Here is a 24,988-nt window from a genome sequence, read left to right on the forward strand (position 1 = left end):
TTAGGAGCTGCAATAGCTAACATTCCAAGTCATTACACGTTGTGAATAGGGAAATGGAGACCCTCAGGTCTGGAGCTTGTCCACCAATCTTCCCCCTGCTTCTCGGTTGGAGAAATAGAACAGCAGCCATTTCCAAAGAAGGGTTTATTAACATTTGAGACCCCAGCAGGGACAAAGAGGCAGTGAGTGCTAGAGGCTCCTGAGACCTAGGGCGAGGCCTGCAAGACAGAGCCCATTGCTTAGGAGGCAGCCCAGATTGCAAAGGGAGGACAGGCCATGGTAGCGGAAGAAGATTTGGCGGAGGGCACTGTACTTGGGGTCCTGCTCCCGCAGCTGGCGGTAGGGGTCAGGGCCCTGGTGGCGGCCTGGTACCTCCCCACCCAGGCCCTGCTTCTTCTCCATGGTCTGCAGGGCCCACATGGCAGCTGTGGTTCGGGGTTCCAGCCAACGGGCATTGATAGTGGCAAGCGTGAGGCTCAGGAACAGCAGGCAGAACTGGAGGGGTAGTGGGAGAAGGTGAGCTATGACTGGAAGGCAGGAGGGGCCCTCCAGAGGGTCCTTCTGCATCTTCAAAGTTCAGCGGGGGATGGGGGACAGCATGGGTCAAAGCCAGGCCTCCCACCTCTTTCCCAAATCCAGACTAGGGACCCCAACCAGAACTCTAGCTCTTATACCCTGAAACCAGAAGGAAAGCTCCATATCACCATCTCCTCTATCCCCCTAAAACCTTTTGAGCCTCCTGTCTTCTGACACTTAGACTGGAAGTTTCCAGAACACAGCCTTGTCTCCTCTTCTCCTCCGTTCCCATAAACTGAGGGTATCTTGGGGCAGAACCTCTCTTCTCCAAATTGGGACAAGGTACAATAAATGTCCCCTCATTCCCCCAAAACAGAGAGCCTAAGACAGGGCCTGTCACCTCTGTGGATCCAGGCCAGACCCCAGAAGCTGGCATTGGGAGTGAATAAAAAGTCCTTAAAGTTCTGGTTACCCATAATCCTCTCCTGTCTGTGGGATTATTCTTGAAATCCCTGTCAGGCTTTACCTGCCCACATCTGAGGAACATAATGGGGCCAGAGGGAGGGCAGGACAGAGAAATATGAGATGCATGTGGAGGGGAGGTAAATGCAGACAACTGTACTTGAACAACAATTTTTTTTTTTTTTAAAGAGAAATATGAGATGCAGAGATTGTCCCTTACCTGGTGGCTGGGAAGATGTGTGGATGGGGGTGGGGGACTGTAAATTCCCAGTCCGGCTAGGACTGGGAATTTTAGACAATGAGCTGGGGTCAGTGCCCCAGCCCAGCTGAGTCACTACAGGCTGGCAGATGGCCCAAACAGAGGGAGGACAGGGAGCAACAGGCAGCTGAGAGGCTCTGGGTGGCAGGCAGGGCTGCTGGGAATGGTTGTGCAGGCTGTGCACTGCTCGAAGGTAGCCAGAGCCCAGCTATGTATCCACCAGGAAGAAGGGGCAATTTTTGTTTGTTCGTTTCTTTAATTCTCACAAAAGTGTAGCCATAGGTGCTCAGCAGGGTCCTGAGAATGAGTCTTCAGAGGGTAATGAAGCCCAAGTCCACATACCTGGCTGGCCTCCCAGAATGTGAGCTGAGCCCAGGTGTGTTGTGGAACCAAGATGCAGAAGTTGATGAAGGCACAGCCCATGGAGATGTGAAAATAGAAAGGGAAGAGTTTGCTCTGCACGAGACCGAAGGTATGTCGAGGAAGGCCTCGGAAAAGCAGGAAGCCTGTTGGGGGGTGTAGGGGACACACACCTGTTAGCCTGCTAGGATTCTCCAGATCTCCCTCTCCTTCCTGTCCCCACCCTGGGTATCCATGACGTCCAGATGGAGGGTCCCTACCTGAGACGAATGTCACCCACATTTGCATGCCCCAGGCCCCAGACAAGACCAGTAGATGGACCACCTTAGTCAGGCTTCCTGGGTTCCCGCCTTCCTCCATCTTGCACGCCTAGGAAGGAGGCACAGGGTAGCTCAGTGCTTTACCTTTGGTACGTGGCCTTCAGACCCTGTGGGTCTGCGCGAGGCCAATCCAGCAGATATTCAGGGTCAGCAGTCCAAGAATGAGGGTGGGGAAGACTCAGCAGTCCTGCGACAGCCCCCGACCCCATCTCTCGCTAAGTGTCAGCCCTCAAGATCTCAAGATCTCTGGACCCCAACATCCATGCCACCTCTGACATCCCCAAATTTCAGCCCCAGGACCTCAAGTTCGTAGCCCTAGATCTTCAGAGATCACCTCAGCGACTCCCAAATATCACTTTGGGGTCCCATTTCTAACAGCAAAGACTGCTTCTGTCATAACAAGATCCCGGATATCACCATGAAGATCCCCAAAGCACCCCTCGAGACTCCATTTAATCCTGGGAAACCCCCAAATCTCATATCGAAGACACCGACTCCACCGGTAGAAATTCGGACCTCAACCCACAACACCCAGAAGTCCGAGACCAGAGACGACGGAGCCGGATCTCTGGGGCCAGGCGGCTTACCCCCAAGGCCCTCCTCCACCACCTCTCCTCGTGGGACCAATAGCTCGTCCCGCCTCCCAGCTGTACCCGAGGCCAATCCAATCGTAATCTGCCGCCTCCTGTACCGCCCTATTAGATACTGACTAATCGTTTAGCAGAAACCAGCCTAAAATCCCGCCCCCTTACCAGAATTTTACCCAATTACACGGCGGCTCCTAAGATCTGCGGAAGAGGAAAGGCGCCAATGAGGCCTACGGCTGCATCGGCTGGGGCGGAGCTAAAAGTCAGCCCCACCCCTCTCTGTGACTATCTCTGGGCTCAGCGCGGTTTAAAGGGATGGTGTCCCACAGGATCAAATTTCAGCGTCACAGCTGAGGACTGGCTTCGCGGTCCCTGATGGGAGAGCTTGAGCAGGTGGTATGTGGTAGGTGGGGGTCGAAAGGAGTCGGGAGCCGGACCGGAGCGGGATTCACAGCCCGGGGGGCGGGGCCCTGGATAATGACCCCGCCCCCACACCCAAGAATTCTGCCAGGAGGGTCTTCGCAAGGAACAACTGATGTGGGAGGGGAGGGGGAGGGGGCTTGACTGGGCATCTGCCTGCACTTGGCACTCAGAAAGTGTCTTCCCTTTCCCCTTCCAATCATCTCAGTGTTCCTATGGTCCCCAGGTCCCAAATTCTCAGCGTGACGTTCAAGGACATACACTGAGTTTCCTGCTTCTGTATGTTAGGCACTGGTATGGATTAATTTACTTAATCACAACAACTCAATAATGTGGTAGTATGACATCCCATTGTTATGGGGGGGACACTGAGGCAGGGAAAGTTTCAGTAACTCTTCCAACATCACACAGCTGGGAAGGGGCAGAAGTAGGATTTGAACCCAAGCCCTCCAGCTGGAGGGTCTCCAGTGCCTCTTGAAAAAGTAGTCTAGAGCATTTCAGGTAGAACAATAATAACTCCTTTGTCACAGGATAGGTATGAAGACCCAATGAGTGCTGAGGATGGTGCCCAGCATTCAGTGAGGTGCTCAGAAAATATAAGCTTAAAAAAGGATTAAGGAAATTTACAGAGGAAATGCTGAGTGGGGTTTTTGAAGGGTATGTAGGGATCTTCTAGGAGGACTGGGCAGAGGAAGGACACCAGAGGGCTCAGCAAGGGCAGAACAGAAATGCCTAGAGTGTGGTCTTTCTGGCTGAGTATGACCCAGGGCAAGAAGCCCTTCACCTGGAAGTTTTTCCAGACAGCCCTGCCCCAGGTGACTCTGTGCCAGCTCTGACTACACTGAAAGTGCAGGTAGGGGGCTGTGGACATGAAACACAGAGCTGACTTCTTTCCTGTTTCCAGCCTCATCCACTATGGGCCTGAACCCCAATTTAGCTGCTTTGTTGACTAGATACGCCCTGCCTCTCCTGTTCACACACTATGGCTCCCATTTACCTGTGGAGCCAGGTCTTAACTCCCCTCCTTGGCTTTCAATGCCTTACTTAAGCTGCCCTCTGGGACTCTGCCTCCAACCTGAATTTACCATCACAGAGCACATGGTTCCACACCTCCAAACTTTTGCACATGCTGTTTCCTACTAGGAAAGCTCTTCCTGTAGGGCCCATTGTTAAGATCTTTTCTTCTTTTTTAAAGGTTTTATTTATTTATTTTAGAGATTGGGGAAGGGAGGGAGAAAGAAAAGGAGAGAATCATTGACATTTGAGAGATAACATCGATCGGTTGCCTCTTGCACATCCCCAATGGGGACATGGCCTGCAACCTAGGCATGTGCCCCCACTGGGAATCGAACCGGCGGCAAGATCTTTTTTTTTCTTTTAGACTCTTCCGAGGCTTCACTTTCTCCTGTGGGGTCTTCGGGGTTCTTCTCACTGCCTACCCCAGCCCCTGGGGCTGGGACCATCTTTCATCCTGCTCCTACTATAGCTGGAGGCCCTGTATTCAGGAGGCCTCTCTGGGGTGTCAGGGAGGGTCTGGGAGTGCCGGGACATGGGGGCTCGTCTCAGTGCAGCTCCCTGTCCTCCCTACTCAAAGCGACCCTCTTCTGGCCGGCATACCCCGGGACCCTGACTACTCTGTGCCCTGCTACTGCTCATCTCCCTCGTCCTCCAACTTGTATTTGCTTGCTAACGGGAAGTGTGACAAGTACTGGGGTTCGTTGAGGGGCTGCTCCAGGGCTGGGGAGATGGGAGGGGCTGGAGTGCTCTGGGCTGGTCCTCAGGGAGCGCTCACTCACCTACCCCCAGGCGCTTCCCTGGACAAGACCTTGGACTGTACAACTCACTGGTCCAGAACCCCAGAACCAGAGACCTTGGGGCCGGCTGCTTCAGAGAACACAGTGACGAGTATAGACTGGAAGCGAGGGAGGGACTCAGGGCCTCGGTCGAATGGGTCTCCCCCCTTGCCCAACTCAGACTCCTCGCAGGAGCACTGTAATGACCAGGAGCTTGTGAAGAGGCGTCAGAGCATCACTAAGGTCACCCCCACCCGGGAAACCCCTTCCTGCTGCACTGCAATCTATTGCTGTGGGGCCTAGGGAGGGGGTTTTGGAGGCAGGGTTGTCCTCTTCAAGAACTCTCCTACCATGTGTCTTCAGCACCCAGAACACCTCCCAGCACTCAGCAGGCCTGCAATGAAAGTGTCTTAATGGATGAGGGAATGAATGAAATGGATGTGGGATTGTGTGTCTTACTGGAGTCTCGTCTGTAATTGTCTCTGGGTATAACTGCCTGTGTGTCTGTGTCTGGTTATATACCGGAGACGAGTACGAGTGAGTGCCCTGGGTCTTATGACCTGGGGTGCATGGCTGTGCCTGGGGTTGTGACTGTGTGGCTGCGGCTGTTGTGGAATTAGGTATTATTACCCCTGGGCGGGATTATGTGTGACTGCTGTCAGTGCTGCCTGCAGACATTGTCAATGTAATTTGCCCCTAAGGAGGAGGGCCATTTCCTGATCCCAGGCCAGAGACAGGGCTTTGCATGTGCATGCTGTCGGGGGCAGCCCAGAGGCACACACGTGCAGGGTACAAGCCACATAAGTACACTTCTGAGCATGTACGAGCCAGGGAGGAATACCCACATGTGCCTCAAGGCAGCTTTGCCTGCACTCAGGGTGTGGGACACTCAGAACTCAGCAGACTCAACTCATTTCCAAACCCCCTACACTGGGTTGGGGTGAGCAAGGAGGCAGTTCTTGGATGAATTTCTACTGCCCTCATATTCCCCTACCCTAGAAGCTGCTGGAGACCAGCTCTTCTAAAGTCAAAGGTGAGAACCCTCCTTCCCAACAAGACTGTGTGTGGAAGACCTGCTGGTTCCTACTTTTACCCTCTGCCCCAGCCTTTGTGGAATCCTGCCATTGCCACCCACTCAGTCCTGCCTCAGCATCAGCTGACTCTTGTCTCTGACCTTACCCTCCATGCCTGTCTCTGACCTTGACCCTTACTCTTGCCTTTACCTCAGCCTTGGTCAGTTCCTGCTCCTGACCTTGTGCCCTGACTCTACCCCTACCCTGACCACTCAGCTGACCACTGCCCTGACCTTGCCCCTGCCCCCACCCTTCCCAGCCTGGCTGACCGATAACTCTGCTCACAGTTAAGTCCACCACGATGATTCCTGACACCCAGAAGCTCCTGAGATGTGAACTGGAGGCACTCAAGAACCAGCTACAGGCCCAGACCAAGGTTAGCCTCCTGAGCCAGCCCTCCCCCCAGTGATCTCTGTTCCTGTATTCTGTTCCCCTCCCTCCTCCAGGCATGACCTCTTCCCCAACAGGCTTTTGAGTTCCTAAATCACTCAGTGACCATGTTGGAGAAGGAGAGCTGCCTGCAGCAAATCAAGATCCAACAGCTTGAAGGTGAGGATTGGCCTAGGGTCAAGGACAGGCTGAAGGCTGTCAGGGTCAGCTGGGTCAGAGTGAGAGAAGTGGGTAAGTCTGAGTTCAGGGGCAGGATCCAGCCAGGCTAAGGCAAGGTGGGTGCAAAGCTGAGCTTGGTTTGTTTGGGCCTCAGTCAAGTTCCCACTGTTTCTGTAGAAGTCCTGTGCCCCTTGAGTAGGCAGAAAGAGAAGGATGGAAACAAGTGGGGCATGGAACAGGGACAGCAAGAACTGTATGGGGCCCTGGCAGAAGGCCTGGAGGGGCTGCAGAAGACCCTGAGGGACAGTGAGGAGTTGCAGCGGGCCCGCACTACCCGCTGCCTGCAGCTGCTGGCCCAGGAGATCCGAGACAGGTGGGTGTTGCTAGAGGGGGAGCCTGAATGCTGTGGGAGGGAAGGAAGGCCAGAAGGGGGGAAAGGGGAGAGGCCTGAGTAAGCGGGATGGATGGCTTAGGGGACAAGCAGTGTGTTTGGGGGTGGGGGAGACAGGGAGGCCAGAAGGCAGGGAGGATAGGAAGCTGGAGATGGGATGGGAAGGAGCCCAGGGGAGCAGGAAGCTGAGAGGTGGGGAGGTTGAGGGGGGCAGAGGCTGGGGATATGGGAGGTCAGGAGGGCAGAAGGTGGGGAGATGGAGGCTATAGGAGGCTGAGGGAATTGGAGGCTAGAGGTTGGAAGGAGAGGGCTGGGGGCTAGGGAGGGGAGGTGGGGGAATAGTAGTTGGAGGGGAAAGGTGAGTGGGCAGCTCGGGGAGGGGCTGGAGCCTGTGGGGATAGGTGGTTGAACAGAAGGGTACATGGAAGGTGGAGGAGGCAGGTGGACAAATTAGGAGGCCAGGAGGCCAGGGGCTGGCCAGGGGCTGTAGGTCTAGGCTGCACTACCCCCTCAGCAAGAAATTCCTATGGGAGGAGCTGGAGCTGGTTCGGGAGGAGGTGACCTTCATCTATCAGAAGCTCCGTGAGTGCCTGCAACCGGCAGCTGGGGGTGGGGGATGAGGGTTTGTCCTGCTGTCTGGCCCCCCTGAGTCCCTTCCCCTCACAGAGGCACAGGAGGAGGAGATCACTGAGAACTTGATGAACATCCAGAAGATGCAGAAGACCCAGGTGAAGTGCCGTAAGGTGAGAGGGGAGAACAGGGACCCCACAGGAGTTGGGGGTATGGGGATCTCCGCCAGCCTTCATCGTTGGACTGGAACCAGAAAGCCTGGGCTCAAATCTCAGCTCTGCCACTTACTGCTGTGTGACTGTGGGCAAGTTTCTTCACCTCTCTGGGGCCTCAGTTTCCTCATATGTGTAATGGGTGTAACAACATCCCTACCTGAAGAAGCAGCTGCATGAACTCTTAAGCCCTTTGAAGGCAGCCTGGCATGTAATAAGTGCCTTGTAACTATCACCTTACACCATCATTACTATTACTGCTGCTCTTCTCTCATCACCCCCACCCCTCTCTGGGCCCTAGGTCTTAACCAAGATGAAACAGCAGGGCTGTGAGACATCCAACTGGCTGGAGACAGAGGAGATGCCATCAGGAGGCAATGATTCTTGGAGGGGTGACCTCCAGAAGGAGCTGAGTGACATATGGTGATGCACAGCTCCCACTCTGATCTCTGACCCCTGACCCTTATCTGCCCTGCCCTGCTACCAATCTGATCAAGCAGTGACCACCAAACCTGGAAGCCATCTGAGTCCAGCCCTCCATCTCCAACCAGGACTCACTTCTGCCCCTGCCACCCCAACAGCACCCTTGCCCCAGCCTCAAGCCCAGAGTCACCTGGGTTCCCCAGCTCCCCATCTTCCTGCAGGTCTGCTGTACACATGCTGCAGAACTCTTTTGATGGCCTCACCATTTCCTCGGGGGTCCGCCCCAGGGCTGCGAGCCTCAGGGGTGAGGGGGCTCAGCCATGCTCCAGGGTTGGGGGCGAGTCATTCTTCAGCTTCACACATGATGGAGGTCATGATCATGTTGAGAGGCCATATATATATATTTTTAAGATTTTATTTATTTTTAGAGAGATAGGAAGGGAGGGAGAAAGAGAGGGAGAGAAACATCAATGTGTGGTTGCTTCTCGCACGCCCCCTACTAGGGCCCTGGCCCTCAACCCAGGCATGTGCCCTGACTGGGAGTCAAACCAGTGACCCTTTGGTTTGAAGGCTGGTGCTCAATCCCCTGAGCCATACCAGCCCAGGCCATATTTGTTTTTGTTTTTTTAATTTAATCTTTATTGTATTTTTTCCCATTACCACTTAATCCCCTTAAATCCCTCTTCCCCCTCCATATTTGGAGGTCACCTCTGTTGGGTTTTAATCTGGGGTCACATTAAGGAGTCTCTGGAGATTTCACTCGGGTCACTCATGGTCACCAGGGTCTTTTTTAAGGATCATTGGGGTAAAATTCAAGGGCCATCGAGGTCATACTTTGGTGTCACATTGGGTTATATTCAAGGGACATGATCAAAGGACACTGACCCATATTCGGGGGTCTTTCAGGGGTCACACTCAGGATTGATGCATGGAGCATCAGAACAGCACCTGTTCCTCCTACAGGCTACAAGGAACACCGATGCTTGAGCCCTCCACACCCGTCATGGGACTCAGACTCAGACTCAGACCAGGACCCTTCCCAGCCATTCAGCAAAAGCCACTCCTTCCCGCCCGGTGTGTATCCTCCCCTGCTGCACCCACCCTGCCCTTCCAGTCCAGCCTTGGAATCCCACAGTAGGCACCCTCCCAGCTCCCAACCCTGGGCTCCTGCCCGCCAGCCCTGGGGTTCCCTGGACCAGACCTGGCCCTTACCCATTTTCTCTCCCCACAGCCTGAGCAGCAGGGGCTGCTCTGCCCAGAGACCCCACCAGAGAGAAAATAAACTAGCTGAGACCCTCCACCACCTGTGGACTGTTGCACCTGCTGCTTCTTGTGCCTGAGAGTGACCCACCCTCATTTACTCCCTAGTATTGGGGAGAGACAGGAGACCCCAGTGGGTGTTAGGGTTGTGTGGGCCTAGGATCAGTGGACGGTGTGAAGCCAGATTAGTATATGACAGATCAGAGGTTGGTCTGTCCAGATGTGAGTGGCCAGACAGGCTGTTTCGCACTGCTGCCCCTAGTGCCTAAATGGGGAAACTGAGGCCCAGAGAGGGAGTGTGGTGACCCAGAGTCACACTCTCATACTCCGCCCTCTTCACCCTCCCTTCACCCAGAGTCCTCCCTCTCAATCTCCAGCCTTCATTTCCCCCCATCTGTTCTTACACACCCCGTCCCAAAGGACAACCGAGGCCCCTCCTCATATCACGCTAATGACCATCGCGAGGCCCCGCCTACGTTATTATGCAAATAAAGCTCCTGAAGGCCCCGCCCCTCACTCCACGGAGTCTGCGCGGTAAGGAGCCGAATCAGACCGACTGAATCTTCATTTGTGCCTCCGCCTGCCTGCCAGGCCAGCCATCAGTCTGTCCATTGCGCGGTGCTGGTGACGTCTAGGCGGAGCCGGAGCTCAGACAGCAGCACCCTTGACCCGGTGAGGGGGAGGGGCTTGAAGAGCCCCCTGTACCCTCTCTCACGAGCTTCCGACCCTCCTTGGTTTGTCTGTCCCGCCTGGGGTTCGGATCCTGTTGGTCAGGTCCCCTGCGGGTCCGCGTGGAGAGGGGGAGGGGAGCTGGAGTGTGGGGACTGGGCTGGGGGAGAGGAGCATGGGGAGGGAATCCCGGGCTTGACAAGCCAAGCGGTGGTGGTGAGTGTGACCAGGACTGTATGGTTGTCATTATGTGTCAGTGTGTGGTTGTGTAACTGTCATTGTGTGTCTGTATAGCTGTGATTGTGTGGCTTCTGGGGTGTCTGTGTGGTGTATGTGTGTGACTGTCTCCTGTGGCCGTCATTGTGTGGCTGTCATTGCAGGTGTCACTGATGTTATGTGTATGGCTGTGTCGTTGTGACGGCTATCACTGTGATTGTGTGACTGCCTTGGTATCTATGGTTGTGTGTATGACTGTCGTTGTGTGGCTGTTCTTGTGTGTTCCTTCTGATGGTGTGGGGGAGAGCCATTTTTGCATTCCAGTGTGTGGCTGTGATCATGCATCTCTCTTGTGTGGCTCTGTGTGTGAATCTGTCATGGTCCATGTATGTGCCCCTGTGTGGCCATGTGACTGTGGTAGTGTATAGCACCGTGTCTCCGCGTGGCTCTCCTATGGCTGTCAGTGTGGATGAGAACTGTTAATGTGTGTAGTTGTCACTGAATGCCTTATAATTGGGGGTGTGACACTATGACTGGTCCTGTGACCCCCTATTGTGTGTGGTGACTCTCTTTTTGATGTTACTCTGAAGTGTGTTAGCAGCCCTGAGTCCACATCCCTGAGGGGTGAGGGCTCAGGTGGGGCTGTGTGCAGAGCCATGAGGTATGTGGAGGACTTCCTGTTGTGTCCCTGTGACTGTGTGTTGGTCGGGGGTGTGGGGAGTTGTTTGATCTGTGTGGGTGTCTGTGACAGGCTGCGTGCACACGGTGCCATGTGTGTGTACGAGTACGCAGTTAAGTGTGGGGTGGGTGTTGGGCACCTGTCTGAACAAGGGGCCTGCCTCATTCACCACAAGGCTGGCCCCCAGCACAGTGCCTGGAATGCGGCAGGTGCTTGCTTGGTCCATGTCGGTGAGACGGATGAATGCTGGGCCATGGCTTGGGGGGGGGATTGGGATGGAGGCTGTGGCTGAGTTGTGTGCTCTGGGGATGCCAGTGCAAGTGATTGTGTCTTTGGGAGAGTGAGGGGTCTATGGCCAGGTAGATATCTGGGACCTCTAGCAACCCTCTGCCACATGTCACACTGAAGAACAAGCCTCGTGGATGGAGCACTGGACCCAGAGTGCCTGCCCGCATCTGCCTGCGCCTCAGTTTCCACATCTGTGCAATGGGGGTGACCATCACTGCCCTGCTGGCTTCCAGGGGCGGCTGTGAGTCCATGGGCATGGTGGTTGCCTGTGGGAAGCCGTAGCGCTCTTTCACAGGTGAGGCCAGGCTGGGAGCATGGGTCATGCACTTGTGACTCTGTTAGCCCTTCAGTGCTGGGGGTAGGGGGGAGCACCTGGCGAGCAGACAGCCCCTAATGATACAGGGAGGCAGATGGGCTGGAAGAAGGTAGAGAGAGAGAGGCAGCTGGGAGAGGAGGGCCGTAAGCCACAAACCATAGGGACAGGAGAAAGGCCCTTGTGGGCCATGGGGGGAGTGGCTCAAGGGAGGGGCCTGACAGAGGTGGGGACAAGGACCATGAGGTTTTACTTAGAAGGTAAAAAGCATGTAGGGAAAGAGGATGGGGTCCCCTAAAAACTGGTGAGGGATGAGGACCCTTCTAAATGGATTCTCTTCTGTGGGGGAGCTGTCCCCATTAAGCTGGAGAATTCTCTTCTACAGGCCAAGGGGAGGGGTCCTGCTTGGTAGGGAGGAGAGTCCCTCCTAAAAGGTATGGGGTCATAATCTCCTATGTAGGTTGTAGGGGGTGAAGACCACTAGAGGATCTCTCTCTGGGGTCCCCACCCTGCCCTGCAATAGGCTGAGCTGAGCAGGTCGTGTCAGGGGAGGCTAGTGTCCCCCATGGGCAGAGGCAAGGTTAAGACCTGGATATGCAGAGGTGTGGCCCGAGGACTCTACAGGGACCAGTTACCCTACTTCCCCCTGGGCCCCACCCTGGCCACTCCACTCCCTTCCCACTTCCACAGGCCTGGGCCTTCACCATGGCGGGAGGGAGACCTCAGCTGAAGAGGAGTTTCTCCATCATTCCCTGCTTTGTCTTCGTAGAGGTGAGGAGCCCGGTACCTTGTTCAGACCCTCAATGGGGAAGAGGGTGTACCTGTCTTCCTGTCCCCTCTCTGCCCAACCTCAGTCTCCCTCATCCTTGCCAGGTCCCTACCTAAACCCATTTTTCCATCGTCCTGATTCCAGTCCTGTCTTCTCTCTCCCTGATCTCTCACTCCCTGTCTCGGGGGGGGGGGGGCAGGGGTGAGATTACAGTTCCCTTTCTCTTGAGATGTGGCTATAAGCTTGAACTCAGAAGTGGCACTTCCAGGGTTCCAGTCACGCTCTTCCCATCCTTACTTTGGGACTCTGGGCATGTCACATATCCTCCTGAGCCTCAGTTTCCGCTTCTGTCAAAGAGGCATACTTAGAAGGTAAAATGTATTTATTCACAGAAGAGGTTTAGCATGACACCATGCCCACAGTAAGGGTTATACCTGTGGCAGCTGCTCGTCCTACTAGTAGTAATTCTTTCCCTGGTGCTCTGTCACTCCACCACCCGTTTCTCTGGATCTCTCTCTGGTCAGATCTCAGGCATATCCTCACTCTCTTGCCCCAACCTCATTTCCTCTCTCATTCTCTTTATATTCTACTGTTCAAGTCCCTTCTCTTTCTCTTTCTTCTTCCCTCCTCTCTCCTCTCACCTCCATTCTGTCTTCTCTATTTTTCTATCTCCATCTCCATCTCTTACTGTGTGTCTCCCAGGCCTTGACACTTCTCCAGCCCCATTCCCCACCTCTCTGTCACTTTTACTCCATTTATCTCCCTCAGTCTTGATCTCTCCCCCCACCGCCCCGTCTGTGTGTGTGTGTGTGTGTGTGTGTGTGTGTGTGTGTGTGTCTCCATGTCCCCAGCTCAGGCCTGACCTTCTCTCCTTTCTCTCTGTCTCTCTCCGTCTTTCTCTCCACCCTGGCTGGGCGGCAGTCGGTGCTGCTGGGTGTGGTGGTCCTGCTTGCTTACCGCCTGGAGTTCACAGACACCTTTCCTGTGCACACCCAGGGCTTCTTCTGCTATGACAGTACTTATGCCAAGCCCTATCCGGGGCCTGAGGCTGCCAGCCGAGCACCTCCTGCACTTATCTATGCTCTGGTCACCGCTGGGCCCACCCTCACGGTGAGACTGGGGGTAGCCTTCGTAGACTGTGGGAGAACCTCCTAGGAGGCAGAAAGATCACGGGGAGGTGGGCAGAAGGCTGGGCTTGAAGACCAGGAAGACCCTGTTTGGTCTTACCCACAGGTCTTGCTGGGGGAGCTGGCACGTGCCTTTTTCCCCGCACCACCCTCAGCCATCCCCATCATTGGGGAGAGCACCATTGTGTCTGGGGCCTGCTGCCGCTTCAGCCCCCCGCTGAGAAGGCTGGTCCGCTTCCTGGGTGAGTGATGGGGCCAGGATTCAGCCATGCAAAGAGATATGATCCAGGCTCAGCCACAGTCAGGATTCCAGGGGGAAGAGGGCCTAGAATAGTCATGATGGTGCCTTCAGGGCCAAAAAGGGACTTGGACTCAGGCCATGCATGATGGAGGTTTTAGGGACATAGATGGGGCCTAAGCTAACCGTGGCAACTGGAAGAGGAGGGCCCAAATTGCCACAAGGAGAATCTCAGTCAGAAAAGGGGGACACAGGTGTAGGCCAAACACCATGGGAAATGAGACCTCAGCTGTGCTTTAAATGTAGTCCCAGACACAGAGGGTTGCCATGGGGTAGGGGAAGGGGCACAGCTCACCAATAATGGTGGTCCCTGTGGCAGAGGGCCAGAGGTCTAGCTCTGGCTTATTGGTGATCCAGAGGAAACCAGAATAACTCAGTAGTAGCAAGTCCAGGGCAGGTATAAAGAGGACCAGAAATGCCATCAGGGTGGTCTTAGGAGGTCCCAGGCATGGGTCCACTACTGATTAATGCTGTTGAGGGGTCCCAGCCCAGGTACAATGGGGTTGCAGGGGAGGGCCCACTTCTGACACAGTGGTAATCTGAGAGGGACAGAAGCAAGAGGCCCAGAGTACCATCTTGGTGGCCCAGCTATAATGGGGTACAACATTAAGGGGAGTCCCAGGTGCTATAATGGTGGTCACGGGAACAAGGAGACAAAGGCCCAGATGAGTCATAAGGGGGCTCACAGGAGCAGGGCCACTGCAGCATCCCCGAAATGAATCCCCTTCCTACCCCATCTTCAGGGGTCTACTCCTTCGGCCTCTTCACCACAACCATCTTCGCCAACGCGGGGCAGGTGGTGACCGGCAACCCTACACCACACTTCCTGTCCGTGTGCCGCCCCAATTACACGGCTCTGGGCTGCCTGCCGCCCTCACCAGACCGGCCAGGGCCTGACCGCTTTGTCACCGACCAGGGTGCCTGTGCTGGCAGCCCCAGCCTGGTGGCCGCTGCACGCCGCGCCTTCCCTTGCAAGGATGCCGCTCTTTGCGCCTACGCGGTTACCTACACAGCGGTGAGCCCCAAAATGAGAGCCCTGCAGTGGGGGTTGGGGACCTCGAGGGGCAGCCTGCAGGCTGGAGCCTCTGATTCCACTGGAATGAGGGCACGCCCCAGTGCTGTTACCCCACCCATAAGGCGGAGTCTGCCCAGAGGGAGCTCTGACTGCTCCCCTTTCACCCTGGTCATGCTCTCTCCCCTCCTTCCAGTCTGATTCTACCGCTGTTCTAGACTGCGTCTGTTGGTATCTGGCCCGGCCTCCTGACCCGTAATGCCACACTCAGTGGAGGCTGTTGGCTCCGCCCTGGGGGGTCAGGACACTGTGTCTGGAGACTAGCCACGTCCCCAGGATGCTACAGGTCCTGGATATTGGCTGGGAGAATGGGCGGATGGGCTTTCCTGGAGCTCTCAAGCCTCCCCCTTCTCTGTCCTGGACTTTATTGTTTTGGTCACGCCCATGGCTTGTCTCTGCTGGGACTTCCTGACTTAGCCTTGCTTTTCCCTGGACACACCCCATGTTGCTTGGACTCCTTTTTCTGGAATTTGGGTGTCAAGTTTCTATTCCACTCAGTGGTGCCCTCGAGTTTGGGGATTCTACTTCCTGGAGCTCCTGGACCTGCCCCTTGGGCCCCGACTCCTCCCTCTGGTTCTGCAGCCACAACCTAGCCCAGCAAAGGCTTTTCCCCAACTGTTACTGGTTTCTGGGAGGCACTATCCCAGAGAGCTCCACTGCTCTTTGGTGATCTGGCCACACCCCCAGCCCAGTAAGGGCCCACTGGGGATCCGTGACTCCATCCCCCGAACTCTCATCCTCTAGCTCCGTTCCCTGGAGCCTCTGACCACGTCCTCCAGCTACAATGCAGATCTTGGGGATTCTGGCCACGCCCCCTCGCCCCAAATGCGGTGGACACTTAGGTTCCACAACTGCACTGTCTGTGTAGTCTGACTGGTCTCCGGTTCCCACAGATGTATGTGACGCTGGTGTTCCGGGTGAAGGGCTCCCGTCTGGTCAAACCCTCGCTCTGCCTGGCTTTACTGTGCCCCGCCTTCCTGGTGGGTGTGGTCCGCGTGGCGGAGTACCGTAACCACTGGTCGGATGTGCTGGCCGGCTTCCTGACTGGAGCGGCCATTGCCACCTTTCTGGTGAGCCCCCTTTATACCCATTCTGGTATGGTAGACCCTCCATCAGGTCTCCCTGGCCCGAGAGGGAGGGCTGCATGATTGTGATGGGTGTGGACTTTGTGATCTTGGACAAGATCTTTAACATTAGCTTGTCTGAATATTCATCTGTAAAATGTGCTAACAGGACCTGGATCGGGGTGATGATGCAAGTGAGGTACTTGCTTTGAGCGCAACATTTAAAAGGGTGCTAAAACACTCCCTAATCCAGAAAAATAATGTTTTAATGGAACTCTTAAACCATCAAATTAATGCAAAAATATCAAAAATTTAAATAAAGGCAGGATCAGATCCTGCCCTGGCACAACTTGGCCTTACTTGCCTCCTCCTAGTTCCAGCCAAGTGGAATAAACAATAATAGTAATAGCTACTTAGTTAAGTGGAAAGGACAAAGTAAGTACCATTAAAATGCTAGTTGTCTCTGAAAACCTGAGTCTCAGTTTCCTTATCTGAAAAATGGGGATAGTATTTATACCACTCTTGTCTTACGAGCCTCAACTTGCCTCTCTCCCTCTATCCCAGGTCACCTGCGTAGTGCACAACTTCCAGAGCCGGCCACCCTCCAGCCGAAGGCTCTCCCCTTGGGAGGGCCTGAGCCAAGCCCCTACTGTGGACAGCCCCCTCGAAAAGTTAAGTGTAGCCCAGGTAAGGGGGGCCGGGGACTGTTCCCGGCTGGAGAGGGTGGTGGGTGGAGGGGGACCAAGGAGGCAGGGAGTCAGGCAAGAAGGGGGGGAAGTGTCTCAGGACATTGGGGGATGACTCATCTCAGTGGAGATAAAACCTGGGGGACAGTTCCACAGAATAGAAGGGTGTGCCCCATCTCTTCCTGCCAAGGGGACATGGATAATCCTGAGAATCTGGTTGTCTTTTCCACTGGGCTCTCTGCCCAGTGAGCCCCTTATGTTGTGGCCGGTGGGTCCCGGGGGACTGCTAGCCCCATCCTTCTGCCTCTTTGTCTCAGGAACCCGAGGCCTGCAGGCCGCATTCGACACCGGCACGGCTCACCCCATCCAGTGAGTGTCGAGGGAATGGGGGCAGGGTAAATGGGGGGACTTCCAGGTGGTGGTCACTGCCTGAGGTCTTACCACCTCCCGAGCTTTCTAATTCCCTGATCTCTGATCCCCAGAGCCGCAGAACTGCGCCCGCCGTGGCCACCTGATCCCAAGTTGTGTGTCCTCCAGGGCTCCAGCCATGTGTTCATCACCCCGTGTGCCCCGCCCTCGGTTGAGATCTGAGCCAACGCCCCTGCCACTGCCCCTGCCCCTGCCAGCACCAACCACCAGCCAGGGCCCCTCACCCTCCTCTCCTGGGCCTGGGGGGCCAGGCGGGGGTGGCGGCCGTGGCCGGAAACTGCTGCTGCCCACACCCCTGCTGCGGGACCTGTACACCCTTAGTGGACTCTATCCCTCCCCCTTCCACCGGGACAACTTCAGTCCTTACCTGTTTGCTAGCCGTGACCACCTGCTGTGAAGCCCACCCACCCACCCAGAATCTGCCCAGTTCTCATTTATTCCCTGTCACACGTGTGTGTGTGTGCACCATGTGAGTGCCAAAGCCCCCGTCTCCAAACCAGCCAGGCCCAGATATCAGAGGATGGCTGGAAGGACATTTGGGGGACTCCCTGCCTCTCTTGCCTTCTGGGACATCCAAGTGGGCATAAGTGGGAGGTGGGCCCTTGCCACCTATAATTGCTCTTTTAAGGGCCAAATCCTGACCCCATTGGCTGTTGCCCAGCCAATGGGAGCCTCCAGTTCTTTGAATTCTAACCAACAGGAGTTTACTCCAGCCAATGGGAGCCTCCTCCTCAGTCCTTAGTATCCTCAGGCAAGAGGGCAACTCCAGCCAGGGTTCAGCAAATGAACAACCAATAGGAGTCCTTGGTTTTCAGAATTTCTAGGGTGGGTGGGTATGATTCCAGCCAATGGGGGACCGCCCATGTCTAAGGACGTGCAAAATTGAGGAGGGAGACGTGGTCATTCTTTGTAACTGGGTCCTCTCTCCTCAGGATCAGAATTTAGCCAGAGGGTGGGGGGCAGGCTCCCCCATGGCAGGATCCTTGGGGCACCCTTTCCCCTCTCAGTCCCTCCACCATGTGCACCCTGTCACCCAGTCCCTCTTAACTCCCTACTGATGCAGGGCGTGTCCAGTTCAGAGGTTTTGTTCAGGGTGCTGTCTCCCTTTGCCTGTGCCCAGGTCACCCCAAACCCTTCTGCTACTTACTAGGGCTGTGGTAAAGGACTTTTTCTTCTTGGAACCCACCCCTGTTCTTCACACTGCCCCCATGCCTCAGCCTCATGTAGATGTGCCATCGTGGGGTCATGGGTGGGGCAGAGAGGGCTTTCCCATCCCGGAGGGCAGCCAAAGGCAGTGGGCAGAGGAGATACCAACTCCCTTTCCTGCCCCTCCTTGTCACCTTTAATAAAGACCTGTTTGTAACAGAAGTTTGGTCATATGCCTTCCTTCCCTAGGTGTTGGAGTGTGGAGGACTTTAATTGTGGGTCTAGGTGTGAGTGTATTGTTACAGTGTATCTGAGGGCCATTGTGGAAAGGCATTGTCGGGCTGTGAGCCAGCGACTTGGGTTTAAAGCTTGGCCCAGTAATTTCTTGGCCTCAAGGAAGTTAATTAACCTCACTGTGCCCATGTTTCTTCATGTGAAATGCAGACCCACGGTGAGGGGCCTCACATGACCATCTTCCCCCTGCAGCTGGCCTGTTTCTGACCATGGCCAGGGTGCAGAGGGCACAGTGAATAGGGTGAGGGGACTTCGAGGGTCCTGATAGTGAAGGGGGATGCAGAGGGCAGTAGGAACCTCAAAGTCAAACCCCTAGATGTGTGGGTGAAAGCAGGGGTTCTAGTGTGAGGTTGTGCTGAGGGCCCAGCAGAGACCAGGGAGAGAAGGAGGGGCAAGGAGCCACAGACACATCTCCCACCATGGCTTTGAGGGGCTTCAGGCTATTCAGGGCATGGAGTCATCCAAGGACCAGGGAAAGGAAGGCTGCTTTTCTTCTCTCATTCATTCATTCATTCAACAAACACTGAGGAACACCTACCATGTACCAGGTGCTGTGTAGTTAGACACAGGGACTTGTAGCAGTTAACAGAACAGACACAAATTCATGCCTTCATGGAGTTCGTGTTCTAGTATGTAAGAGACAAACAAGATACATAAGCTATATACAGAACCACAATTCCAAATTTCAAAAAGGTCTGAAAACCTAAAATATTTTTCATAACTCATCTGTGGCAATAACCTGACCTGAACTGACATGAGGTTATTGTAGCTTTTATTTATTTAACTTGATGTGAATATTCTTATGTTTCATTGAAAATAAAGTGTTTGATTCTGAGATATCCCAGACCCCCACCAGGAGTATTATGCAACAGATAGTATTTGCCATAATAACTTTCAAAAATCTAAAATATTCTGAATTCCAAACCTTAGGACAGATTTAGATCTGGGATTGGAATCTCTGACATGTTAGATATTGGTAAGTGATAAGGAGAAAACTCAAGCTAAAGACGACACTGGCACAACTGTGGGATGGAAACACAGTCTGCAATTTAAAGTGGGTGGTCAGGAAAGTTCTTTCTGAGGAGAGGATACTGGAGATGCGGTGTGAAGGAAAGGAGGGAAGAAGCTATTAAAATACCAGGGGTGGCAGGAGGAGCATGCCAGGCGGCAGGAAGAGGAAGCACGAAGTCCCTGAGGTGGGAGTGTGCCTGCTATGTTCAGGGAACGGCGTGGAGGCCTGTGTGGCTGGAGCGGAATGAATGAGGGGGAGATGATAGGCCTGATTGTGGACCACAGGGAATGAGATGGGAGTACGAAAGGGCTGAAAGCAGAGAAGGGACGGATTTATGGAGCCGCCTGCTTCACTGACCAGAGCTCCTGTTTCCAGGGCTCCCACCCCTGAGACCCCCGCTCCCGCCTGTCACACAGCTGCCTCCAAGCGGGCGAGAAAGGAAGCAAAAATTCAGCACGGTGGACAGCAGCTCGGCCAACGCAGTTGGTGCTGTCCACGGTTCTGATATTAAGCGCAGAACAAGAAAGGGTAAACTGGGGACTGCGGGACACAAAGAAGTGTCTAGGCCCGCCAGGGACGGTGGAGGCAACAGCCCGGGCCTTGCCCACATCCCCACCCCAGGATGGATAACTCTAGGTAGAGGGCCCAGACCAAGATGTACTTGGCTTATTCAAAAGCTTTCTTGAAGCCCTGGCTGGTGTAGCTCAGTGGATTGAGCGCAGGCTGCGAACCAAAGGGTCACTGGTTCTATTCCCAGTCCAGGGCACATGCCTGGGTTGCAGGCCAGGTCCCTGGTGGGGGCCACGTGAAAGGCAACCACACATGTATGTTTCTCTCCCTCTCTTTCTCCCTTCCACTCTCTAAAAATAAATAAAATCTTAAAAAAAAAAAAAAAAAAAAAAGCTTTCTCGATGTTCCCCGTGGGTCTCACAGCATCTCAAACTCAGCGCAACCAACACGGAGCTTTAGAATGCAAATCAGACCATGACCCTCCTTTACTCAAACCTTGTGGATCCCCATGACACTCGATGTAAAATCCAAAGTTCTCCTGATGCCGCAGCACCTTTGCAGGTGCAGGTGTCTCCACCTGCAGTGTTTTTCCCCCACATACCTGCATGGTTCACCCCATCATCTCCTTCAAGCCTTTTATCAACTGTCAGTTTCTCATTGAGGTCTGTCCCTACCACGCTATTTACAGTTTCAAAAAAGGCCAAACAATTGATCCTCCCAAATCTCCTTCCCTGTGCAAAAAATTTTTTGGCATGCACTTAAACATCTGTTTGTAGACTATTTAAATTCCTCATTATGCTTAGTGGTCACTATCTTCTCCCTCACAAGAGATGTCAGCTCAGACAGAGACTTTGTCATCTGTTAACTGCTCAGTCCTCAATGCCCAAAGCACACAGTAGGTGCTCAATAAATATTTGTTAAATAAATTAACTTGAATATATCGATAAGTGAGGGAGAAGCACAGACTATCCCTGAGCCATCCTTTCACCCATCGGCCCTCCCTCCTCCAGGAAGCATCTCTATGTTAAGTGTCCTTCCACCAGAACATGAAGACCGGGTTGTGGGAAGTGAGAGAAAGAAGTACTGTGTGCACGAGAGATATGCCAGACATCTGCATCTCTGCCAATGTACTCGCTCAGCCTACATTTAAGAGCACCTACTGAGTGGCAGGTGCTCTTTTAGGAGCTGGGAAACAAAAGAAAGACCCTACCCTGGTGGAACTGACATTCTAGTAGGGAGAGGGGCAATGACATAAATAAATAACATTGGAAATTATAAGTTATTTGAAGATAAACAAAGACAGAAAAGCAGTTCAAGAGTGAAGCATGTTCAATCTCACACAGGCAGGCAGGGAAAGCCTGACTAAGGGACCTGAATGGAGGGGGGAAAAAAACCCACAGGGCTCTCTGGAAGCGGGGTTCTCTAATCAGGGGAACAGTAAATGCAAAAGACCTGAGGCGGGGCTGTGTTCAGCATGCTTCCATGCATGTAACTGTGATACGGTTGTCACTACTGGGTGCTTGTGCATTTGGAGGAGAATCATGGGTTGTATATCTGTTGGAGGAGGCTGAGATGGTGCTTTTGTAACACTGTGCCTCATCTCTGTGTGTGTATCAGAAGAGCTGCAGGCACATCAGCTAAAAGGAAATGTGTGTGTGTGTGTGTGTGTGTGTAAAAAGAGCTGCAGGAATACCAGCTGAAAGGAAATGTGTCTGTGTATGGTGGCAATGGTATGGCTGTATTAGTGTATTCTGGTGTGTGTTCAAAGGAAGGGTGTGGGGGTGTGAAGGTAGGAGAGTGTGTGTATGGGATACATCGTGTCAGGGTAGGATAAGGCTATGAGCGTGTGGGTGATGGGAATTCTGGAAATGGAATATACGCAGAGGTGCCATGGTGAGTGTGTGTGTGTGGGGGGGGGTTGTGGGAGTAACCGGCTGTGTGAGTGGGTGTGTTGGGGGATGTTGCGGAGCTGTGTTCTGGTCCCAGAGGGAAAGAGAAAGCCCAGGAAATCTCAGTTCCGCCCTGCCGCTGGGTCTCCTGGCAACAGCACTAGTTTGAAGTTACCAGGAGACAGAGTTGCCAGGGCAACAGGACCATGAGTGGCAGCTTTGTCAAAGTCAGGGTGAGGAGCCCCAGCCTGCGATCACATGATCACATACCTTGTCCCTCCTTCCCTCCCAGTTTCTCATCAATCCTATTTTCCTTTCTTCATTCATTTATTTAACGAACATACAGGGTGGAGGAAAAGTAGGTTTACAGTTGTGTGTATAGAAAATATAATAATTAATAAATGATAATACTAGAACAAACTGTGTTTCACATACTCATAACTGTAAACCTACTATTTCTCCATCCTGTATATTAAGACTCTACAATGAGCTAGGCACTGTTCTGGGCGCTGGAGCTATGGAGTGAACAAAGCAAAAAAGGTCCCAGTCTCCATGCCCGTTTCTTTGTTTCTCCTGGCCCCTTCTTTGTTCTGTGCTGCTGTCACCTCCCCCACCCCCGGACCCCTAGCGGGACCCGAGGAGCCTCCACGCCAATGAGGAAGCCCGTTGAAACCCCTCGCAGGTCCTCAGAGACAGCTTCTGATGCTTTGCACACGGATACCCTTTAGCCTGCAGCCCCTGACACTCGTGCAGGTGCTCGGACCCAGAGAGACAAGTACACAGCTCCCCACCTCTTACTTCTCAGTTGTCATTGGGTGACACCAGCAGAAACACACAAGAGGGGGGAAACCCCAAAACCTAGGTTTACTTATAAAAAATGTGTATTTATTCTTACATGTTTAAACTTTAATCACCTTTACTCTCCATTTGACGCAATACACTTATCGAGACTTTTTTTCCCACTGCTCAGAACAGTTTTTGAACTCCTCGATTTTAATGCTGCTTTTTTTTCCCCCACCTCTTTCACATGGGCAAAACGTTTCCCTTTGAGGACTTTTTTCACCCAGGGGAACAAACAAAAAAGTCACTCCTGGAAGATCAGGTGAATAGGGAGGGCGGGGCACATGGGCATGCCATTTTTTTGGTCAAAACCTGCTGAACACTCAGCGTGGTGTGGCAGGTGCACTTGTAAATTACCATCATGAAATGGGCAAATGCGTTGGAAGTCTTCAAAAAAAAAAAAAATCACTGAAGCCAAACGCTGCCTCTCACAATGCCAGCTGGTACACTGATACAGATTGGTTCCTAGAACACTCACCTAGCCAGGGAAGCCTGTACTACAAGGGGATCACCTGCCAGAAGATAATTCCATTTTTTTTTTTTGGCGGGGTGTTCCCTCTGCAATAACATGAGTTTCGTTTTACAGCTGAGCAAACTGAAGCTAGGAGACTTCAAGCGCGTCACTGATTCAGGAGGGCCTGCTTCCTCCAACTCTCAACGAATCTTGTGATTTGTTGATTAGCTCACAGTTACAGTATTAGTGCTGCTTCTCTCAGCAGGCAAAATCAAGGGAAGGGCTTTTTCCCTCTCAAACGGCCGCATTCTTCTCTCAGACTATATCAATCCCTCTTCACCATTGTAGGAGCCAGCAAAGCCTTACCTAACTTTGATGAACAGATCCATAGGCCAATGGAGAAGCTAAGTGCACTGTAACCAAAGAGCCCTAGTCTTAGGCGGGACTAAGGGCAGGAAGGAGCCTCCGATTGGACAGAGGTACGTTGTGAATGGCGGAGACGCTGAGGCGGGTGCTAAGCCCGGGTAGGGCGGCGGAGTCCCAGGAGGATAATTCAGCTGAGGCCGGACCACCTTTGCTGCTGCTCGGCTGTCCAGGGTCTGGGAAGACAGCTCTTCTATTCGCGGCGGCCCTGGAGGCGGCAGGGGAGGGCCGAGGCCCCGTCCTCTTTCTGACCCGGAGGCCTCTGCAAAGCCTGCCCGGAAGGACGCCTGCCGCGCTCGACCCCCTGCGGCTACAGGTAACAGGGTGCTGGGACCCAAATCCCACCAGCCCGTGGAGGGGCGGGTCGAGGATTGAGTGACTAGTAGAAAGACCAATGGCGGGGCGAAGGAGTGGCGAGCCGGAACAGCCACTCTAGGGCGGAGTCGGGAGTGAGTGGGGGACGGGACGTGTGGGGGTTTGTTAAAATTGAGAGAAAATCCGATGAAGGGGCGGAGTTAACGAAAGGCGGTGCCCAAAGGGTGGGGGTTCGGTAAGGAAGGGGACTAACTACGGTCGTTTTCTGACATACCTTGCCCTGAGGGCGTGCTATCGCTTTACACTCTAATCTTTCCCCTATCGCTTAAAAACCAAACGACAACAACCAAGACACACCTTCTTCTGAACTAATACCCGGCGGATAGATAGTATGGGGGGGGGGGGGGAGAGGGCAAATGGAAGAATATATTCGACCACTCTGAGCTCCTTCACTCTGGAGCCAGCTGTCTGGGGAGAGCCTCCTACGGGAGAATATGCAAGAAAGCAAGGTTGTTAATAGCTGGGAAGCCTGGCTTCCTGTGCTGAACTTGCCCCTTTGCTTTTTTCCCCTTCCCTCTAGAAGATCCGTTTCCAGTACCCACCCTCAACCCACGAGCTCCTTCAGCTCCTGTGCTCTGCCCACGAGGCCCGCGGGCCAGCTCCCTTCCTTCTGCTGCTTGATGGCCTGGAGGAATACCTAGCTGAAGACCTGGAGCCTCAGGAAGCTGCCTACCTGGCTGCCCTGCTTCTAGACACCGCTGCCCACTTCAGCCACCAGGTTGGGCCTGGCAGAGGCTGTGGGCTCATTGTTGCCCTCCAGACCCAGGAGGAAGGAAACAGTGGGGATGCCCTGCAGCTGTCCATCCTCCAGAGGTATTTCCCTGCCCAGTGCTGGCTGCAGCCAGTTGCCTCAGGCTCAGGAGAACGTTGCTTCAGAGCCTGCCTGGAGCCATGTGGGCTGGTCCCCAGGGCAGAGTGGTGTGTGGCCTTCCAACCAGATGGAAAAATGACAATCACCCCGTGGTCTACCCAGGCTGGTGACCCCAGGGGCTCAGACAAGGGTTCAAGCTTTGGAGGCCAGCCATGAGCTTTGGTGTGTAACAACCTCTCTCTATGCCTGTGTCCCGTGGCTGGAACACTTACCTCGGGGACATGTACAGATTTTAAAACCTAAAGAATGTAAAGTGCTTTTTCTTTTTTAAAAATAACATTATGATATACATATTGTACCCTATCAGCATATTGTTTAGTTTTGCTGTTTTGAACTTTATAAAAAGTTTTATGAGAAATATATTCTTTG

At 53.7% G+C, this 24,988-nt stretch overlaps 4 protein-coding genes across 12 annotated transcripts; 3 read left to right on the forward strand and 1 right to left on the reverse strand.

Moving 5' to 3' along the window:
- Positions 1 to 127: 127 nt before the first annotated feature.
- On the reverse strand, positions 128 to 2,571 carry TMEM205 (transmembrane protein 205). 4 transcript variants are annotated; one of them, XM_045192564.2, is made up of 4 exons: positions 2,505 to 2,571; positions 1,858 to 1,966; positions 1,580 to 1,743; positions 128 to 495 (listed from the first exon to the last, which is right to left on the reverse strand). In XM_045192564.2, exons 2-4 carry the CDS (start codon positions 1,955 to 1,957, stop codon positions 190 to 192), a joined length of 570 nt encoding a protein of 189 aa, XP_045048499.1. In that variant the 5' UTR covers positions 1,958 to 1,966; positions 2,505 to 2,571; the 3' UTR covers positions 128 to 189. The 4 variants fall into 4 exon arrangements, with proteins under 4 accessions (XP_045048499.1, XP_024412766.1, XP_053766805.1 ...); XM_024556998.3 differs by having other exon boundaries at positions 2,434 to 2,544; XM_053910830.2 differs by lacking the exon at positions 2,505 to 2,571 and adding an exon at positions 2,355 to 2,374.
- CCDC159 (coiled-coil domain containing 159) lies at positions 2,321 to 9,747 on the forward strand. The gene is made up of 13 exons (XM_045192561.3): positions 2,321 to 2,907; positions 4,519 to 4,637; positions 4,731 to 4,960; positions 5,717 to 5,750; positions 6,078 to 6,166; positions 6,258 to 6,339; positions 6,517 to 6,712; positions 7,245 to 7,312; positions 7,397 to 7,473; positions 7,814 to 7,935; positions 8,157 to 8,239; positions 8,899 to 9,009; positions 9,616 to 9,747. Exons 1-13 carry the CDS (start codon positions 2,903 to 2,905, stop codon positions 9,645 to 9,647), a joined length of 1,248 nt encoding a protein of 415 aa, XP_045048496.2. The 5' UTR covers positions 2,321 to 2,902; the 3' UTR covers positions 9,648 to 9,747.
- A 30-nt stretch (positions 9,748 to 9,777) lies between these two features.
- PLPPR2 (phospholipid phosphatase related 2) lies at positions 9,778 to 18,173 on the forward strand. 6 transcript variants are annotated; one of them, XM_053910829.2, is made up of 11 exons: positions 9,778 to 9,867; positions 11,168 to 11,342; positions 11,746 to 11,794; positions 12,051 to 12,131; positions 13,051 to 13,239; positions 13,363 to 13,498; positions 14,298 to 14,569; positions 15,520 to 15,696; positions 16,255 to 16,377; positions 16,694 to 16,745; positions 16,859 to 18,173. In XM_053910829.2, the coding sequence occupies exons 4-11, from the start codon at positions 12,066 to 12,068 to the stop codon at positions 17,200 to 17,202; spliced, it is 1,359 nt and encodes a 452-aa protein (XP_053766804.1). In that variant the 5' UTR covers positions 9,778 to 9,867; positions 11,168 to 11,342; positions 11,746 to 11,794; positions 12,051 to 12,065; the 3' UTR covers positions 17,203 to 18,173. The 6 variants fall into 6 exon arrangements, with proteins under 6 accessions (XP_053766804.1, XP_045048490.2, XP_024412761.1 ...); XM_045192555.3 differs by lacking the exon at positions 11,746 to 11,794; XM_024556993.4 differs by lacking the exon at positions 11,746 to 11,794 and having other exon boundaries at positions 16,255 to 16,361.
- A 5,228-nt stretch (positions 18,174 to 23,401) lies between these two features.
- SWSAP1 (SWIM-type zinc finger 7 associated protein 1) lies at positions 23,402 to 24,981 on the forward strand. Its single transcript, XM_024557078.3, has 2 exons — positions 23,402 to 23,689; positions 24,269 to 24,981. Exons 1-2 carry the CDS (start codon positions 23,441 to 23,443, stop codon positions 24,773 to 24,775), a joined length of 756 nt encoding a protein of 251 aa, XP_024412846.1. The 5' UTR covers positions 23,402 to 23,440; the 3' UTR covers positions 24,776 to 24,981.
- The last annotated feature ends 7 nt before the right edge of the window (positions 24,982 to 24,988 follow it).

This window comes from Desmodus rotundus, chromosome 9, assembly GCF_022682495.2.
Source record: "Desmodus rotundus isolate HL8 chromosome 9, HLdesRot8A.1, whole genome shotgun sequence".
NCBI lineage: Eukaryota > Metazoa > Chordata > Mammalia > Chiroptera > Phyllostomidae > Desmodus > Desmodus rotundus.